Source organism: Lithobates pipiens, unplaced genomic scaffold (genome assembly GCF_037356315.1).
Source record: "Lithobates pipiens isolate NorthernLeopardFrog02 unplaced genomic scaffold, aLitPip1_a1.2 Scaffold_8, whole genome shotgun sequence".
Lineage (NCBI taxonomy): Eukaryota > Metazoa > Chordata > Amphibia > Anura > Ranidae > Lithobates > Lithobates pipiens.
The window spans coordinates 139,501,693-139,515,899 of NW_027507903.1; the positions used below are offsets into that span (position 1 = coordinate 139,501,693).

The 14,207-nt window shown below is 40.6% G+C and overlaps 1 protein-coding gene across 8 annotated transcripts in view; it reads right to left on the reverse strand.

The window, feature by feature from the left end:
* Positions 1 to 819: 819 nt before the first annotated feature.
* The window catches only part of TASOR2 (transcription activation suppressor family member 2), a 112,395-nt gene continuing 99,007 nt past the window's right edge, over positions 820 to 14,207 (reverse strand). For all 8 annotated transcript variants that reach the window (XM_077471894.1, XM_077471892.1, XM_077471893.1 and 5 more), the window contains 5 exons: positions 13,066 to 13,219; positions 12,129 to 12,234; positions 10,570 to 10,751; positions 7,368 to 7,482; positions 820 to 1,851 (listed from right to left, as the gene is read on the reverse strand). In XM_077471894.1, the coding sequence (XP_077328020.1) occupies positions 1,845 to 1,851; positions 7,368 to 7,482; positions 10,570 to 10,751; positions 12,129 to 12,234; positions 13,066 to 13,219 (564 nt within the window). In that variant the 3' untranslated portion in view covers positions 820 to 1,844. The remainder of the gene's footprint in view (positions 1,852 to 7,367; positions 7,483 to 10,569; positions 10,752 to 12,128; positions 12,235 to 13,065; positions 13,220 to 14,207) is intronic.

Consider the following 14,207-nt stretch of genomic DNA (forward strand, 5'->3'; position numbering starts at 1 on the left):
CCGAGGCAGGGAGAGCTGTATTTACCTGTCCTGAAGAGCTGGGAGACATTCCCTTACAGACCCACTCTCTGATCGGTACAGGGTGGCTGCTGGCCTCGGCACACTGACGCAGAAATGAGTAGCCCGGTCATATGTGTGCTCCGGAGCATAAAAGCTCACCGACCACCTCTAGAGCCGAGATTTCGTTGTGGCTGACCCAGCGTGGAGGTTTGGTCTGCACACGCTCGATGGCCAGGCTGGGGAGACTACAAGGATAAGGGTATCCAGCCTGTCACCCAGCCAGCTGTTGATAGCAGATCACATGATCTATCATCTTGCAAAAAAAGCCAAGCTTCTGCAGAAAAAAAGATGGACCGATGGGCCCGTCAGGGTTCCTAGGTCCTTCTCCTTCACTAGGCAAAATTAAACCGAGGCTGCAGTAGCATGTTGAGGGGTTGTTACCTAAGGGACTGCCCCTTGGGCGGAACTAGAAAGTTCCCGTTTTATTATCACATGTTAACATGTAATGCCTAGTCTTCTCCTGAAGGTGGCATAACAACTCAATGGTCTAAAGAAGAAGCTGTGTCAGTCGGCGAATATAAGAGAAATCTAGATGTTGAATGAGCATTATGACCATGGGACACATCAGGTGGATCTCCAGCTGCAAATGCTTCTCTCTGCTGCTTTTTAAAGCAGATAATAAGAATCCAACACAAAAATAAGTGATAAACCAGCCTCACTTACACCCTCCCCCATTCCAAATGTTCCGTCTCCTCTTTAGCCCTTTAGGAACATTTCAGTTCAGGAGGATGGAGTGTAAATAGAATGACGCACAGTTCATCTGTTTAAAACACTCTAAAATTTTAATGAATGCGTAAGCTTCGCCTTGCAACATTTATCTCAGCACGCTTTATTTATAAAATTGTTTACAAAGGTTCTTCCAAACAGGTCAGTAAAGTAATTCTAATGCATTCACTGTACAGGTTTTATAGAAAAAAGTATCAGAAATAATCCTTCCCTGTGTACTTATTTACAACATCTATCTAAACGCACTGCAACATGGACACTTGTAAGAAACCAAAAAAAAAAAAAAAAAATAGGCTTGGGATAAATATACCAATACATATTATAGTACAAGGTTCGATTTATAATAACATATACTGTTTGATATTAGCTTTAAGCCAGAATAGCTTACTGTTGTGCATATAATAATTTACAGAACATACAAAAAACAAAAATATAGATATTTAAATTGTGATGTACATAAAGAAATATTTTAACTGTATAAATAGCTTCCTGCAAAAGAGTCTGCTATCAGGATTCCGCTAAACACTTAAATTTACATATTAAAAAAAAAATGGTTAAAAAAAAAAAAAAAAATTATATATATATATTGCTGATTTTCAGCAGTGGGCAAGATGGATTTTGTACACTACAAGAAGATTATTGTATGGGTTTGAAACAGAAGAAAATGAGAACAAAGTGCCAGATTCTCAGTGTCAGGAAACAGAAAATGTCAACCATGAAAAAGTCTAAAAGGTGATTTGCGTACCATACTAACCAGCCGCAGTGTTCCCTTCCTATGGAAAGTGACAGCTGGAATGTTATTGGCAGCAGTGTTTCTTTCAAACACTTTTATACATCGGACTAATGAAAAGTGCGAAGAAAAAAACATCCACACATAAAATAAGCAGGTTTTACTGCACAGGTCCTAGGAGCGGACTCCGTCTCAAACATTTTCCTCTTTCCACTAAAGCAGATGATCAAGTGCATTTCTGTTTTCTTTGCTTCTATATTTATGTACAAAAATTATACTGATAAAAATATTGTATTCCTATGTGTATTCTCAATAATTCCCCAATGCTTCACGACCTGAAAAATAAGAAGTTAAACTGAATCAGCAAGCATACATTTCATGTATTGTATCAATGAGTTAGTGATTATACACTATTTTGTGCAATTAGCAATACAAACCAAGTGCATCAAGCCAGCTACTTATTTCTGGCTATAGTTACATGGAAGGATATTTCCAATCTGTGTACTAGAGCTGCACGATTCTGGCCAAAATGAGAATCAATTTTTTTGCTTGCTTTTTTTTTTTGGTAATTCATTAAAGTAATTTTTCCCAAAAAAATTGTATTTAAAAGACTGCTGCGCAAATACTGTGCAACATAATATATTGCAACAACCACCATCTTATTCTCTATGGTCTCTACTAAAATATATAATGATAGATACACACATAGATAGCTAGAGATAGATTATATATATATATATATATATATATATATATAGCTATCTATCTATATATATCTATATGTTTGGGGGTTCCAAGTAATGTCTACCAAAAAAAAATATATAATAATTTTAACTTGAAAACAACGGTCAGAAAAAGGTTTAGTGTTTAAGCTCCTAATTTACATACAGAAGTCTATTCCTTTGATGTAAAAGACAAATTGATACAATGTTTAGACTTAACATTCCACTGATAGAATGATTTAAAACTTGGCAGACTTCCCAGACTGACTGCTGAGAAAAGTCTCTGCATATCAAAGACAGGGAAAATCAAAACGCTTTGTCAAGAGCGCAACATATATATATATATATATATATATATATATATATATATATATCTCTCGCAATAACGATTCTTGACGATTAATCGTGCAGCTCTACTGTGTACCAATATCAAACATTTCAGTGCTCCTTAGGTTTTCATTGCAGCACCTAACATGACTGCCACACATCCACCACTAACTCATTTCATGCTTAGTGATAATAGGCCCATGTGCTGCACATACCAGTACCCCTTTTATAACTGCATATGCAAGAGAGTCACGTAAAAGCAGCATTAAAATAATACATGTATATAAAAGCAAACAAATGAAGTACTAAAATTGAATAACATTTTTATATTATAAAATATATGTTAGATTGTAAGCTCTAACTAGCGGGGCCCTCAGATTCCTGATGTATTGAATTGTATTATAACTGCCCTGTTGTAAAGCGTCAAGTAGGCTGTTGACGCTATATAAATCCTGTATAATATATACATAGGCATGCGCAAAGGGTGTGCCGGGGCACATCCTTATCACCCAGCGCGCCAGGGCCCCTGATAAGGCAATAAAACTGGCCCTCCGGGGCTGAGGAGGATCGCCTGTATTGCCTTAATGCAGACACCAATCCTCTGCTGGCTTCTCCTCCTCTGCCTCTGGCTGCGCTGCAGGGGGATCAGTTCTAGTATCTGCAACCCTTCCCCTTCCTGTCAGGGACCCCAACCCCTAACTATGTTTATTATGCTTCAGTTTGTGAATGAATAGTCTGTCAGCGCTTTGTATTCATTCATCTGTGCAGCTGAGGGCATAGGGAAAGGGACTGATGCATTTATGTCCTCCGTCCATTTCTCAGTCTTAAATGTGAAACATTGGGGGTCTGTTAGGCCCCTGATATTTCACCAAAGCCCCCCTAACAGGTCAGACAAAAAAATGTAAAAAATAAAATAAAAACCAAATACAATTATAAAAAATAAAACAAATATCACATGTGCTTCTATAATTTTTGCCATTACTGCAATGAATAGCATTGCAGCCATGGCATGTGTATGCCACTAGCCACTGCTTCTGTTTTTGAGCTTTGAGGCGCATACCCCAATTCAATAGGAGGCGCACACCTATTAATATATATATATATATATATATATATATATATATATGTCTCTAGATCATTCCATAGGTATTGTGTATTGATTTTTGGATTGAGCCATCCCTGTGTTAATCCAGGCTCTCATTGTTGTTATTTTACATACACTATCTGGAAGGAAGTAGTACTCTTGAAACTACTATTGTCCCTTTATCTATTTATAATTCTGGCTGTATTTGAATTGCTTATATATGCAAGTATAAAAAAAAAAGGAGTTCAAGTGCCTCCACTCATCCCTCTTTTCCTCCAAGCACCAATACAAATGAAATACAACAGAAGTGGTGTGACTTATGTTGCTGGAGCACTAATAAGCTTCACAGTTCTGTGTAAAAAAATAAAAAAAAAATAAAAAACTCTCGGTTTTGTGCAGTGCATTGCTTGGCTCTGTAATGGTACATCTCTTTCTACCAATAGGCCTTGATCGATAATGAAATAATGAAAACGTAATCCTATTTTCTTTCTCCTGTATTTATCAAAGCCTTCTGTGTTTACAGGGAAGGGTGCTTCTCATCAGATTTGATACTTCCTTTACTAATGTGGGATGCAGTGCATAGTAAGCTACCCTGCTGCATATAAACCATCGTGGGTATGAGGCCAATTGCAAATATTCACCTTTTTAATGTTTGGAAAGGTTTCTAGAAAGATTTATGAACGTCAACAATGCAAGTCTACACCAATCAGTTAACAACGATCATTAATTTATCTTTGAATAGTCACAGACAGCATCTCTCTGGAACCCCCACATCTTTGTAGACAGGAATACGCACCACAGATGGACATAGACCACCTGTCCATTTAATGCTATAATACTTTAATGAATAAAACGTAGGCAACTAGAGACACCTATATTCATCTCTCAAAAGTGAGTACACCCCTCACATTTTTGTAAATATTTTATTATACCTTTTCAGGTGACAACACTGAAGAAATGATACTTTGCTACAATGTAAAATAGTGAGTGTACAGCTTGTATAATGGTGTAAATTTGCTGTCCCCACAAAATAATTCAACACACAGCCATTAGTGTCTAAACCGCTGGCAACAAAAGTGAGTACACCCCTAAGTGAAAATGTCAGAATTGGGCCCAATTAGCCATTTTCCCTCCCTGGTGTCATGCGACTCGTTAGGCCGCGTACACACGGGCGGACTGTTCGCCCAACCTTGTCCGCTGAACAGTGTTTGGGCGGACAGTCCGCCCGTGTGTGGGCTTTCAGCGGACAGTTTCAGCGGACAGTTGGACGGACAAAGTCTTTCGGAAATTCCGAAAAACTGTCCGCTGAAACTGTGTTTGAGCGAACAGTCCGCCCGTGTGTAGGCTACTTTCGAAATGAGCAAACTGTTCCCGCTCGGAAAGTCCGCCCATTTCGAGCGCGTGTACAGGTAGGCGGGGCCCGCGAAGGAGACGTCGCGGGCTCCGCCGCCTGGAATGGGCTTAAAGGGGAACCCCAACGCCGAAAAAAATCGGCGTGGGGGTTCCCCAAAGTCCACACCAGACCCTTGTCCGAGCACGCTACCCGGCCGGCCAGGAAAGGGGGGCGAGCGAGCGCGCCCCCCCTCCTGAGCCGTACCAGGCCGCGTGCCCTCAACATGGGGGGGTGCCTTGGGGAAGGGGGGGCCGCGCGGCCCCCCCACCCCAAAGCACCTTGTCCCCATGTTGATGAGGACAAGGGCCTCTTCCCGACAACCCTGGCCGTTGGTTGTCGGGGTCTGCGGGCGGGGGGCTTATCGGAATCCGGGAGCCCCCTTTAAGAAGGGGGCCCCCGGATACCGGCCCCCCACCCTATGTGAATGAGTATGGGGTACAATGTACCCCTACCCATTCACCTGTGAAATAAAGTACAAAAAAAAAACACAACACAGGGAAAAAATATTTTATTGCACAGCTCCGGGGGTCTTCCGTCTTCGGGGGTCTTCTCGCCGGACTCCTCCGCTATCTGTGTATAGCTCTTTTACTAGCGGAGGAGTCCGGCTTTCTTCCTCCCCGCCGCCGGCCTCTTCTCCCGACTTCGGGGGTCTTGTCCCCCTCTTCGGTTCTTCTGCCGGGCCACCGCGCCTTCTTGTAGCTCTTTTGCAGGCGGTGGCCCGGTCTTCTGTCGCCGCTGCCTTCCGTTCTTCTGTCGCCGCCTTCGGTTCTTCTGCCGGGCCACCGCGCCTTCTTGTAGCTCTTTTACAGGCGGTGGCCCGGTCTTCTGTCGCCGCTGTCGCCGTCGCCGCCCTCCGCCTTACGTGGGCGAGTCCGTTCATTTCAAAAGTTGAGCGGACTGTTTGGCAAACAGTTCGCTGAAACAGTCCGCTCGTGTGTGGGCAAGTCCGCTCATGCAAATTTTGAGCGGACTGTTTGCCGAAACTGTTTGACGAACAAGGTTGGGCAAACAGTCCGCGCGTGTGTACGCGGCCTTAGTGTTACAAGGTCTCAGGTGTGAATGGGGAGCAGGCGCGTTACATTTGGTGCAATCGCTCTCTCACACTGGCCACTTGAAGTTCAACATGACACTTCATGGCAAAGAACGTTCCGAGGATCTGAAAAAAAAAAATAATTGCTCTACATAAAGATGGCCTAGGCTATAAGAAGATTTCCAAGATCCTGAAACTGAGCTGCAGCACAGTAACAAAGACCATACAGCGGTTTAACAGGACAGGTTCCACTCAGAACGGGCCTCGCCATGGTCGACCAAAGAAATTGTGCTCAGCGTCATATCCAGAGCTTGTCTTTGGGAAATAGACATGAGTGCTGCCAGCGTTGCTGAAGAGGTTGAAGGGGTGGGGGCGAGCCTGTCAGTGCTCAGACCATATGCCACACACCGCATCAAATTGATTTGCATGGCTGTCATCCCAGAAGGAAGCTTCTTCTAAAGATGATGCATAAGAAAGCCCACAAGCAGACTAAGAACATGGATTACTGGAACCATGTCCTGTGGTCTGAGGAGATCAAGATAAAAGTATTTGGTTCTCATGGTGTCAAGCGTGTGTGGTGGCAATCAGATGAGGAGTACAAAGAGTCTTGCCTACAGTCAAGCATGGTGGTGGGAGTGTCATGGTCTGGGGCTGCATGAGTGCTGCCTGCACTAGGGAGCTACCGTTCATTGAGGGAACCATGAATGCCAACATGTACTGTGACATACTCAAGCAGAGCATAATCCCCTCCCTTCGGAGTATTCCAACATAACCCCCCAAGCACACCTCCAAGATGACCACTGCATTGCTAAAGAAGCTGAGGGTAAAGGTGATTGAGTGGCCAAGTATGTCTCCAGATCTAAACCCTATTGAGCATCTCTGGGGCATCCTCAAATGGAAGGTGGAGGAGCGCAAGGTCTCTAACATCCACCAGCTCCGTGATGTCGTCATGGAGGAGTGGAAGAGGATTCCAGTGGCAACCTGTGAAACTCTGAACTCCATGCCAAAGAAGGTTAAGGCAGTGCTGGAAAATAATGGTGGCCACACAAAATATTGACACTTTGGGCCCAATTTGGACATTTTCACTTAGGGGTGTACTCAATTTTGTTGTCATCGGTTTGGAGATTAAAGAGGAAGTAAACACTGATGGGTTTACTTCCTCTTTGTCTACCTGCAAAGGTAAAGCATAATGGGCTACTATGCATTGCAAAAGTTTAACCCTCACTTTTTAGAGCCTACCAGAACTGATACATACAGTAGTTACAGCATACTTTTGTAATCTAAACTATACTCACCAAACAGAAGGCTGAAGCTGTGCATCTACTTTCTGAATTCTTCTGATGAACGTGTCCACATCATACACAAGAATTCCATTCTGCTCCAACTCCTCATCTTCTGTGCTTGGCATAACTGCAAGTGAACAGGGCAAAGCTGAATTAATGCTGTCAGCAGTCCAAATCAAGTACACATTCTAAGACATTTCTTAATAGCCACATACAATGGCTGCATCAAAAAAAATGACAAAACAAATCTGTGGCTATGATATGGACACTTAGGGAATTAAACCGGTCCATGCTTGTGGAATCCACACCATATGGTGTCGTATCCCATGGGATCCAGGTCATTTATTGTCCTCTTAAAAGGAAACCTCAACCTTCCAACAAGTGACCACCTCCACTCCTGTGTAATAACTAAACGCTTACACTAAGAGACTAAGACAAATAAATGAGGGTAAACGTTTAGTTATTACACAGGTGTGGAGGTGGTCACTTGTTGGAAGGTGGAGATTTCCTTTTTTGAAGAAGAAAGAAGAACATTGCAATTTACTGAAAGAATGGGGTCGGGACTTTGTTGTGTTTGATTTATATAAAAATATGACAAACTGGTCTTGGTTTGGGACTTTGGTTGAATCACAATAAAAAACAAAAATGGATTCAATCACTGCACATATTTCCTATTTATTTTTATGTCTACACAGTTGGATTATAATTGGTTGTACATAATTTGACATGTATTCACTTGAGTGGTTCGATTCTGTGTTTGAGCGCTGCACACTTTTTTCCTTCATTATTTTTTTTCCCGTATGATGTGTGATTCACATAACAGTGTTGGTTGACTATTAAAATTTTCACTGCATGGTGAAATATTAAATTTTTCGATTAAAAAGTATAATTATCACTTAAATGAATATGTATTTACACACATTGATTTACAGTGATGGCTGGAGCTGGCAGATTTGTTTTTCACGTGAAAAGTGATTGGCTTTCAAGTTGATCACATGATCAGAAACTATGCAGATTTTTTTCCCTATCTGTTAGTATAGACTGGCAGCTGTCAGTAACAGGGCGCACACACATGCAAGAGGTACTGTGCCGAGGAATGGTAATCTATAGATTGTGAGTATCAAGATGCTCAACACCTTCCCACCTGGCCTATAGTACAATGATGGCCGGGCGGGAAAACTGCTGTTCTGGGAGGACGTCCCCAGAACAAGCCTTCCACTGGGCCATGCATCACCTCAAACTGTCACTGACCATGTCCATCAGACACAGCTGATGACTGATCACTGTACCAGCCCACTGCCAGTACCATACGATTGCTGTGAAAAATCACAGCAGATCAAAATGACAATTGTAATGACAATGGGTGGCTTCCTTTCATGCCTGCATTGTATACAATTGTGTCGCTAGCTGCGATTGGTCACAGTGATCACATGGTTCAGACAGGGCCAATCACAGCCCATCTATACCATGTGATTAGCTTTGGCCAATCAAAGCTAATCACAAGACACTGAATGAACTAGTTTTACTAGTAGTAAAAATAGTTGCTTATACCAATAAAATTCATTGGTATAAGCAATTGTAATGTAGAAAAAATGTAAAAAAAATAATAATTCCTGATCTCTTCCCCAGAGTAGTACAGTGTTACTGTATTGGCCTGGTTGCAATGTGTTTGAAAATGACAAAAAAAAAAAAGAGTAAAAAAAAAAATAATGATGATTATATACAAACACTATATATATATATATATATATATATATATATATATATATATATATATATATATATATATATATATATATATATATATATATATATATATATATATATATATATATATATATATATATTTTTATTTTTTTTTTTCATACCGTCACCAGTCAATGTCCCTGATCACTGCCACACCACTACTATGACAATGCTGTATTGCACTGGTGACAGAATGTTAAAAAACAAAAAAAAATATTCTTTCATTTTTTTCATTTTCAAAATAATTGAGACAAAAAATAACTTGAGAAGAAATGAAATCTCTCTCTCCCTCATACACCATAGTTTTCAGACTAAAACTTCCCTACAGACTCGGTAATAAACTCCGATTTGGGTTATTTTCACCAAAGAAATGCAGAATACATTTAACCAACATTTATGAAAAATTATTATTTATTTGCAAAATGTTATAACGAAGAAAAACTATTTTTCAAAAGGTTTGAGTTTTTTTTTTTAATTTTTGCTAAATAAACTGAAAAAGACTAGTGGTGATTAAATACCACAGAAAGAAAACTATCTGTGCGAAAAAAAAATGATAAAAATTTAGTCTGGGTACAGTGTTGTATGACCGCGCAATTGTCAAAGTGTGACACTGCTGAAAGCTGAAAATGGGCCTGGGCAGGAAGAGGGTAAAAATGTCCAGTATTGAAGTGGTTAACGATAACTCCTGGCAGTAGTTGAAATCAATCTGTGTACTTACTGTACATAAGTCTGTCTGTGATATCCAGAAAACATTCCAAACAAGCCAAGATTGGAAAGCCCACATCATTTATCATGGTAAAAAGATACAAAATGCTTTCCAAAGCCATACAGAGAAAATGGAGTACTGTCCGTGATACTTTTTTTATTTGCACTAACATACAATCTTTCAGGACAAGCTTTCGGGGGAAGGTTCCCTTCTTCAAGGTCCAAGGAGTATTGCTTGGACCTTGAAGAAGGGGACATACCCAGAAAGCTTGTCCTGAAAAATTGTATGTTAGTGCAAATAAAAAAAAGTATCACGGACAGTAATTTTCTCTGTCACAATTGCACTAATACGGTTACAATCACATCAAAGCCATACAGAAAAGAACTTGCAAAAGTAACGGTGAGTAATGCTTTTTCTGTTGGCTGAAATATGGATGGATTAAGGATTACATGCATGCATAATTAACCTGCAGAAGTTCTATGAGGAGAGACTCAGGATATGGTATTCTGAGAACACAGGGCTATGGATTACCAGCAAAAAAGAGCAGGCTACCAGGGTCTACTCAGGCTTTGCCAAACCAAAATTCAAAGGGGCCTTACAGAAAGGCTGTGCCACTTTGTATATTGTAGGGAAAATCCTTCAGTTCTGGATTTCCTAGAAGAAACTGCGCGCTGATGTAGCATCTAGCATTTCACTAAACCAATTTTGACATTTTAAAATAGAAGCTTGGTAAATATAACATGTAAAGCCAAGCAATAATACCTGTCAAAAAGACAGCAAGTCTTGAACGGATATGCTGGCTCTGGAGGCTCAACAGACAATCAAGATCACTTGAGAGGTCTTTAGACCTGGAGTCACACCGATGATAAGGCAGGATTTCAACAATGTTTGATTGCTGGTAAGACTTAAGCAAAGGAATCTTAACTCGAGAAGCAGACTCAGCCCTGTTGTGAGAAATAAAATACACACAAGTTCAGTCAATACAAGTCTCTGCTATACTTTGGAATATATATTTTTTTTTTATTATATATAATATATAATAATATATTATATATTTTTTTTATTATATATAAAAACCTGCTGCCCAGCTGTAAACAGACAGACATCATGTCACAACACTGCAAGTAACATCTTCATCACCTCTGGAGACCCCCAACCCCCCCCCCCCCCCCCCCAAGGATGAAGGGAGCTTTGAAAGGGAACACTTTTTATTTAACAAATCTAGTTTCTTTAAGCTACCGCTAGTCTTTTCGGATGGAATAGTTTAACCACATAAATGTACTGAATGACTGTTTGAATGCATACATTTTATTAAAGTCTTTTACGAATATTTTCACACCATACATATTTTGATTGGTGAATTACCATTCACATCTTTTTTTCTTATGGCTACCTTAACAATTGACTAGAAGAAAAATGAAATCCAGTGCTAGGACTTCACTTGCAATTAATCCTCACAAGGAGACCGTCAGCTGAAAGTAATGCAGTGACTATTACTTTTCCTTTCCGTTTCAATTGTCCATTATACTGGCTGCTGTGGTCTGGGTAGGTTGCACAATCACAAAATACCAGCAGCCATTAAAAGTGGAAAAAAACGAAAGTTATACTCAACCACATAAGATCCCTTCCCCATATAAACATAAATACAAGTGTCAGGGGCACCTACGTATGAAAATGGGGATTGTGTTACACAATCCAGATCACTGCACACGCCAGGGGGGGCAGCAATATACTAGGGCTATCATTTAACTGATGATCTGTAAGTAAATTTGAAGTGCTGCCTATGGAGAATATTGTGTACCAAAGTTTGCTGCCATTTCACAGGTGCAACCAAATTTTATTCTGATCTCCAGGCATGGATGCTTTTGCATAGTTACATTGGTCTAGCTTGCACCAATTTAACCTGTATCCATACCTGTAGGATCCCTGCGGAAGCTGGGAATAACCGTAGTTGGCACTGTTAACTTCTCAGTTCTGTGCCGAGGCGTTTTCCTGCTGCTTAATGACAACAGGAGGTTGCCCTCTTAGCACAGCCGTCATTAAGTACACTTTGCAATTTTTCAGTCAATGCAAAGAGTTCCCTGATTTTACAAGAAACAGGCAGGCTGGTGACACCACAAACTCCAACTTGTACAATCAGAGAAAGATTTGAACTAAATAATGGAATCACCCCCACTACGTTTTTCCAGGGTCACTGCCTTCAGAAACTATAGGCTGACTGTGGTTTTTAGCCAATCCTAAGGCCTAAAATGTGCATTTTAACCAGTGTGCAAAAAACGCAAATACCGTTCAAAGAGCAAAAGGGTTAAACATAAGGTTACCTTTTATCTTCCTTAAGTTTCCTGTAATCTCCATAATGAATAAGCCATTTCCAAGCTGAAGTTCGGTTCAACTTCTCCAATATGGTCAGAACTTCTTTTAGCTTATCTACACAGAGATAATTAAATAAAAGAACAAAACATTTGCGCCGAATTCAATTGCACGTACATAATATATGCTACAGGTTTTCAAAATCATCAGTTATGCAATACCATAATGAAAAGTGATGGCTAGCAGTGCTTGAAGAGCTGGGACCCAGAGTACTGGGGTACAAATGGCTTATCACATATTAACTATTAAAACGATAAAGCGATTGGTACATTTTCTTAAACCTTTTTTTTCTAACAAAAAACATTAAAGTGGTTGTAAACGTATTAAAAAACAAAAACATACTTACCTGCTGTGTGTAATAGTTTTGCACAGAGCAGCCATGATGCCCTTCTCAGGTCCCCTGCCAATGCTCCTGCTTCCTCCACCCTGTTGAGTTCCAAGCTGCTTGCTATGGGGGCATCTTGTCACAGTGTGGCTTAGCCCCACCCCTGCTTACTGGCTGTGAATGACAGCAACAGGAGCCAATGGCTCCCACTGCTGCTTCTGAGCCAATGAGCAGAGCGAGCACAAGGCTTCAACATCAGGCTCAGGCAAGTATAATAGGGAGCTGGGGGGAGCTGCATACAGAAGGTTTTTTACCTTAATGCACAGAATGCAAGGTAAAAAAACTTTAAGTGGCATTCTCTGCAACTGATGCCTTGGCATTTCACACTTTTATTCAGAGTGTAGAAAGGGCAGCCGATTACCCTCTTATCAATTACATTAATTCTAGTCCTCAAGAATACAGCACAAAAAAAAAAAAAAAAAAGCACAAAACCAAAAAAAATAAATAAAAAATAACTGAATTTGATACTAAGAAAAATGTAAACAGGACTCATAAAAGCTAACCTATGGTTATATTTTCCAATACAGCTCTATCAGATACAACAAATCCACCACTTTGCAGAAGCTCCTGGTACATCGATTCTGGCAGATCTTCAGGCGTGTCCACACCAGCAAACGTTACGTTAGGGAGAAGCCTCAGCTGCAGCAAGCATGGAATCTGGTCAAACAATACACACAGTCAATCATCATTCATTTTATACACACCAACAAGATTTAAATAGATGATAGTACCAAATCAAAAGAACATGGTCAGATCACCATAAGGTTTATCTTTTTTTTTTAACCCAACCCACCTACACAGTCCAGTTGTGGGTTAGATAGTAAAGGATTGCTGAGCTTTGTATCTCAACTGACCTTACAATATAACTTGCAGCTTGATTCCTTATACTAAAAGGATAAACATTTGTTTATAAGATATTCTTCTCTCTGCTAGTCGTACAGTTGATGAAAAAATAGTATTTGTGTGCAGCTATTGGTCTTCAGAATAGCTGAACAAGTCTGAAACAATGAAAAGAAAAGGGGAATTTTGACTTGCCTGTAAGGTCGCATTCCCAATTGGAATGCATAATAAAAACACACATGAAACACGCTGCAAACTCACATCATGCTTGCAGTGCAATTGATAAAAGTACCCCAAACATGGTTAGCAAATGCGTGTTTTGCCATGCAGCAATGAATTGCCAAAACGTGCGCTGAAATAAATGTTTGATGCCTTACGCCCGAAAAAGTTCTGGAGCTTCTTTGGCGCATTTGTCACGCACAGGGCAACCCATTTAGGTGAACAGGCTTCCTAATGCAAGATGCGTGGGCTTAGGGGAAACAGAGCTAGAATCAGATGGGATGCAGAGGCCGGTTAGTGTCGACTCCTGCTCCAGTGCAAGGGGTGCATTTTTATTCTGAAATTGAGCATTGTACGGGCCTTCGACAAAGCAAATCATCTGTGGTTTTGCAAGGTCTCCCTCTCGCCTTGTCTCTGCCATAGCTATGTGTGAAAGTACTCCCCTGTGGGGTACTCACGGAGTAGGCTGCACAATAGGGCAAGAGTTTTCAGAAAGCTACCCGGGTGTAGACCTGTAGTAAATCTTTGTGGTAAAAGGATGGGGGGAGGAGCCTAAGTGATACGTTTCCCTTTGATGTGTGTAATT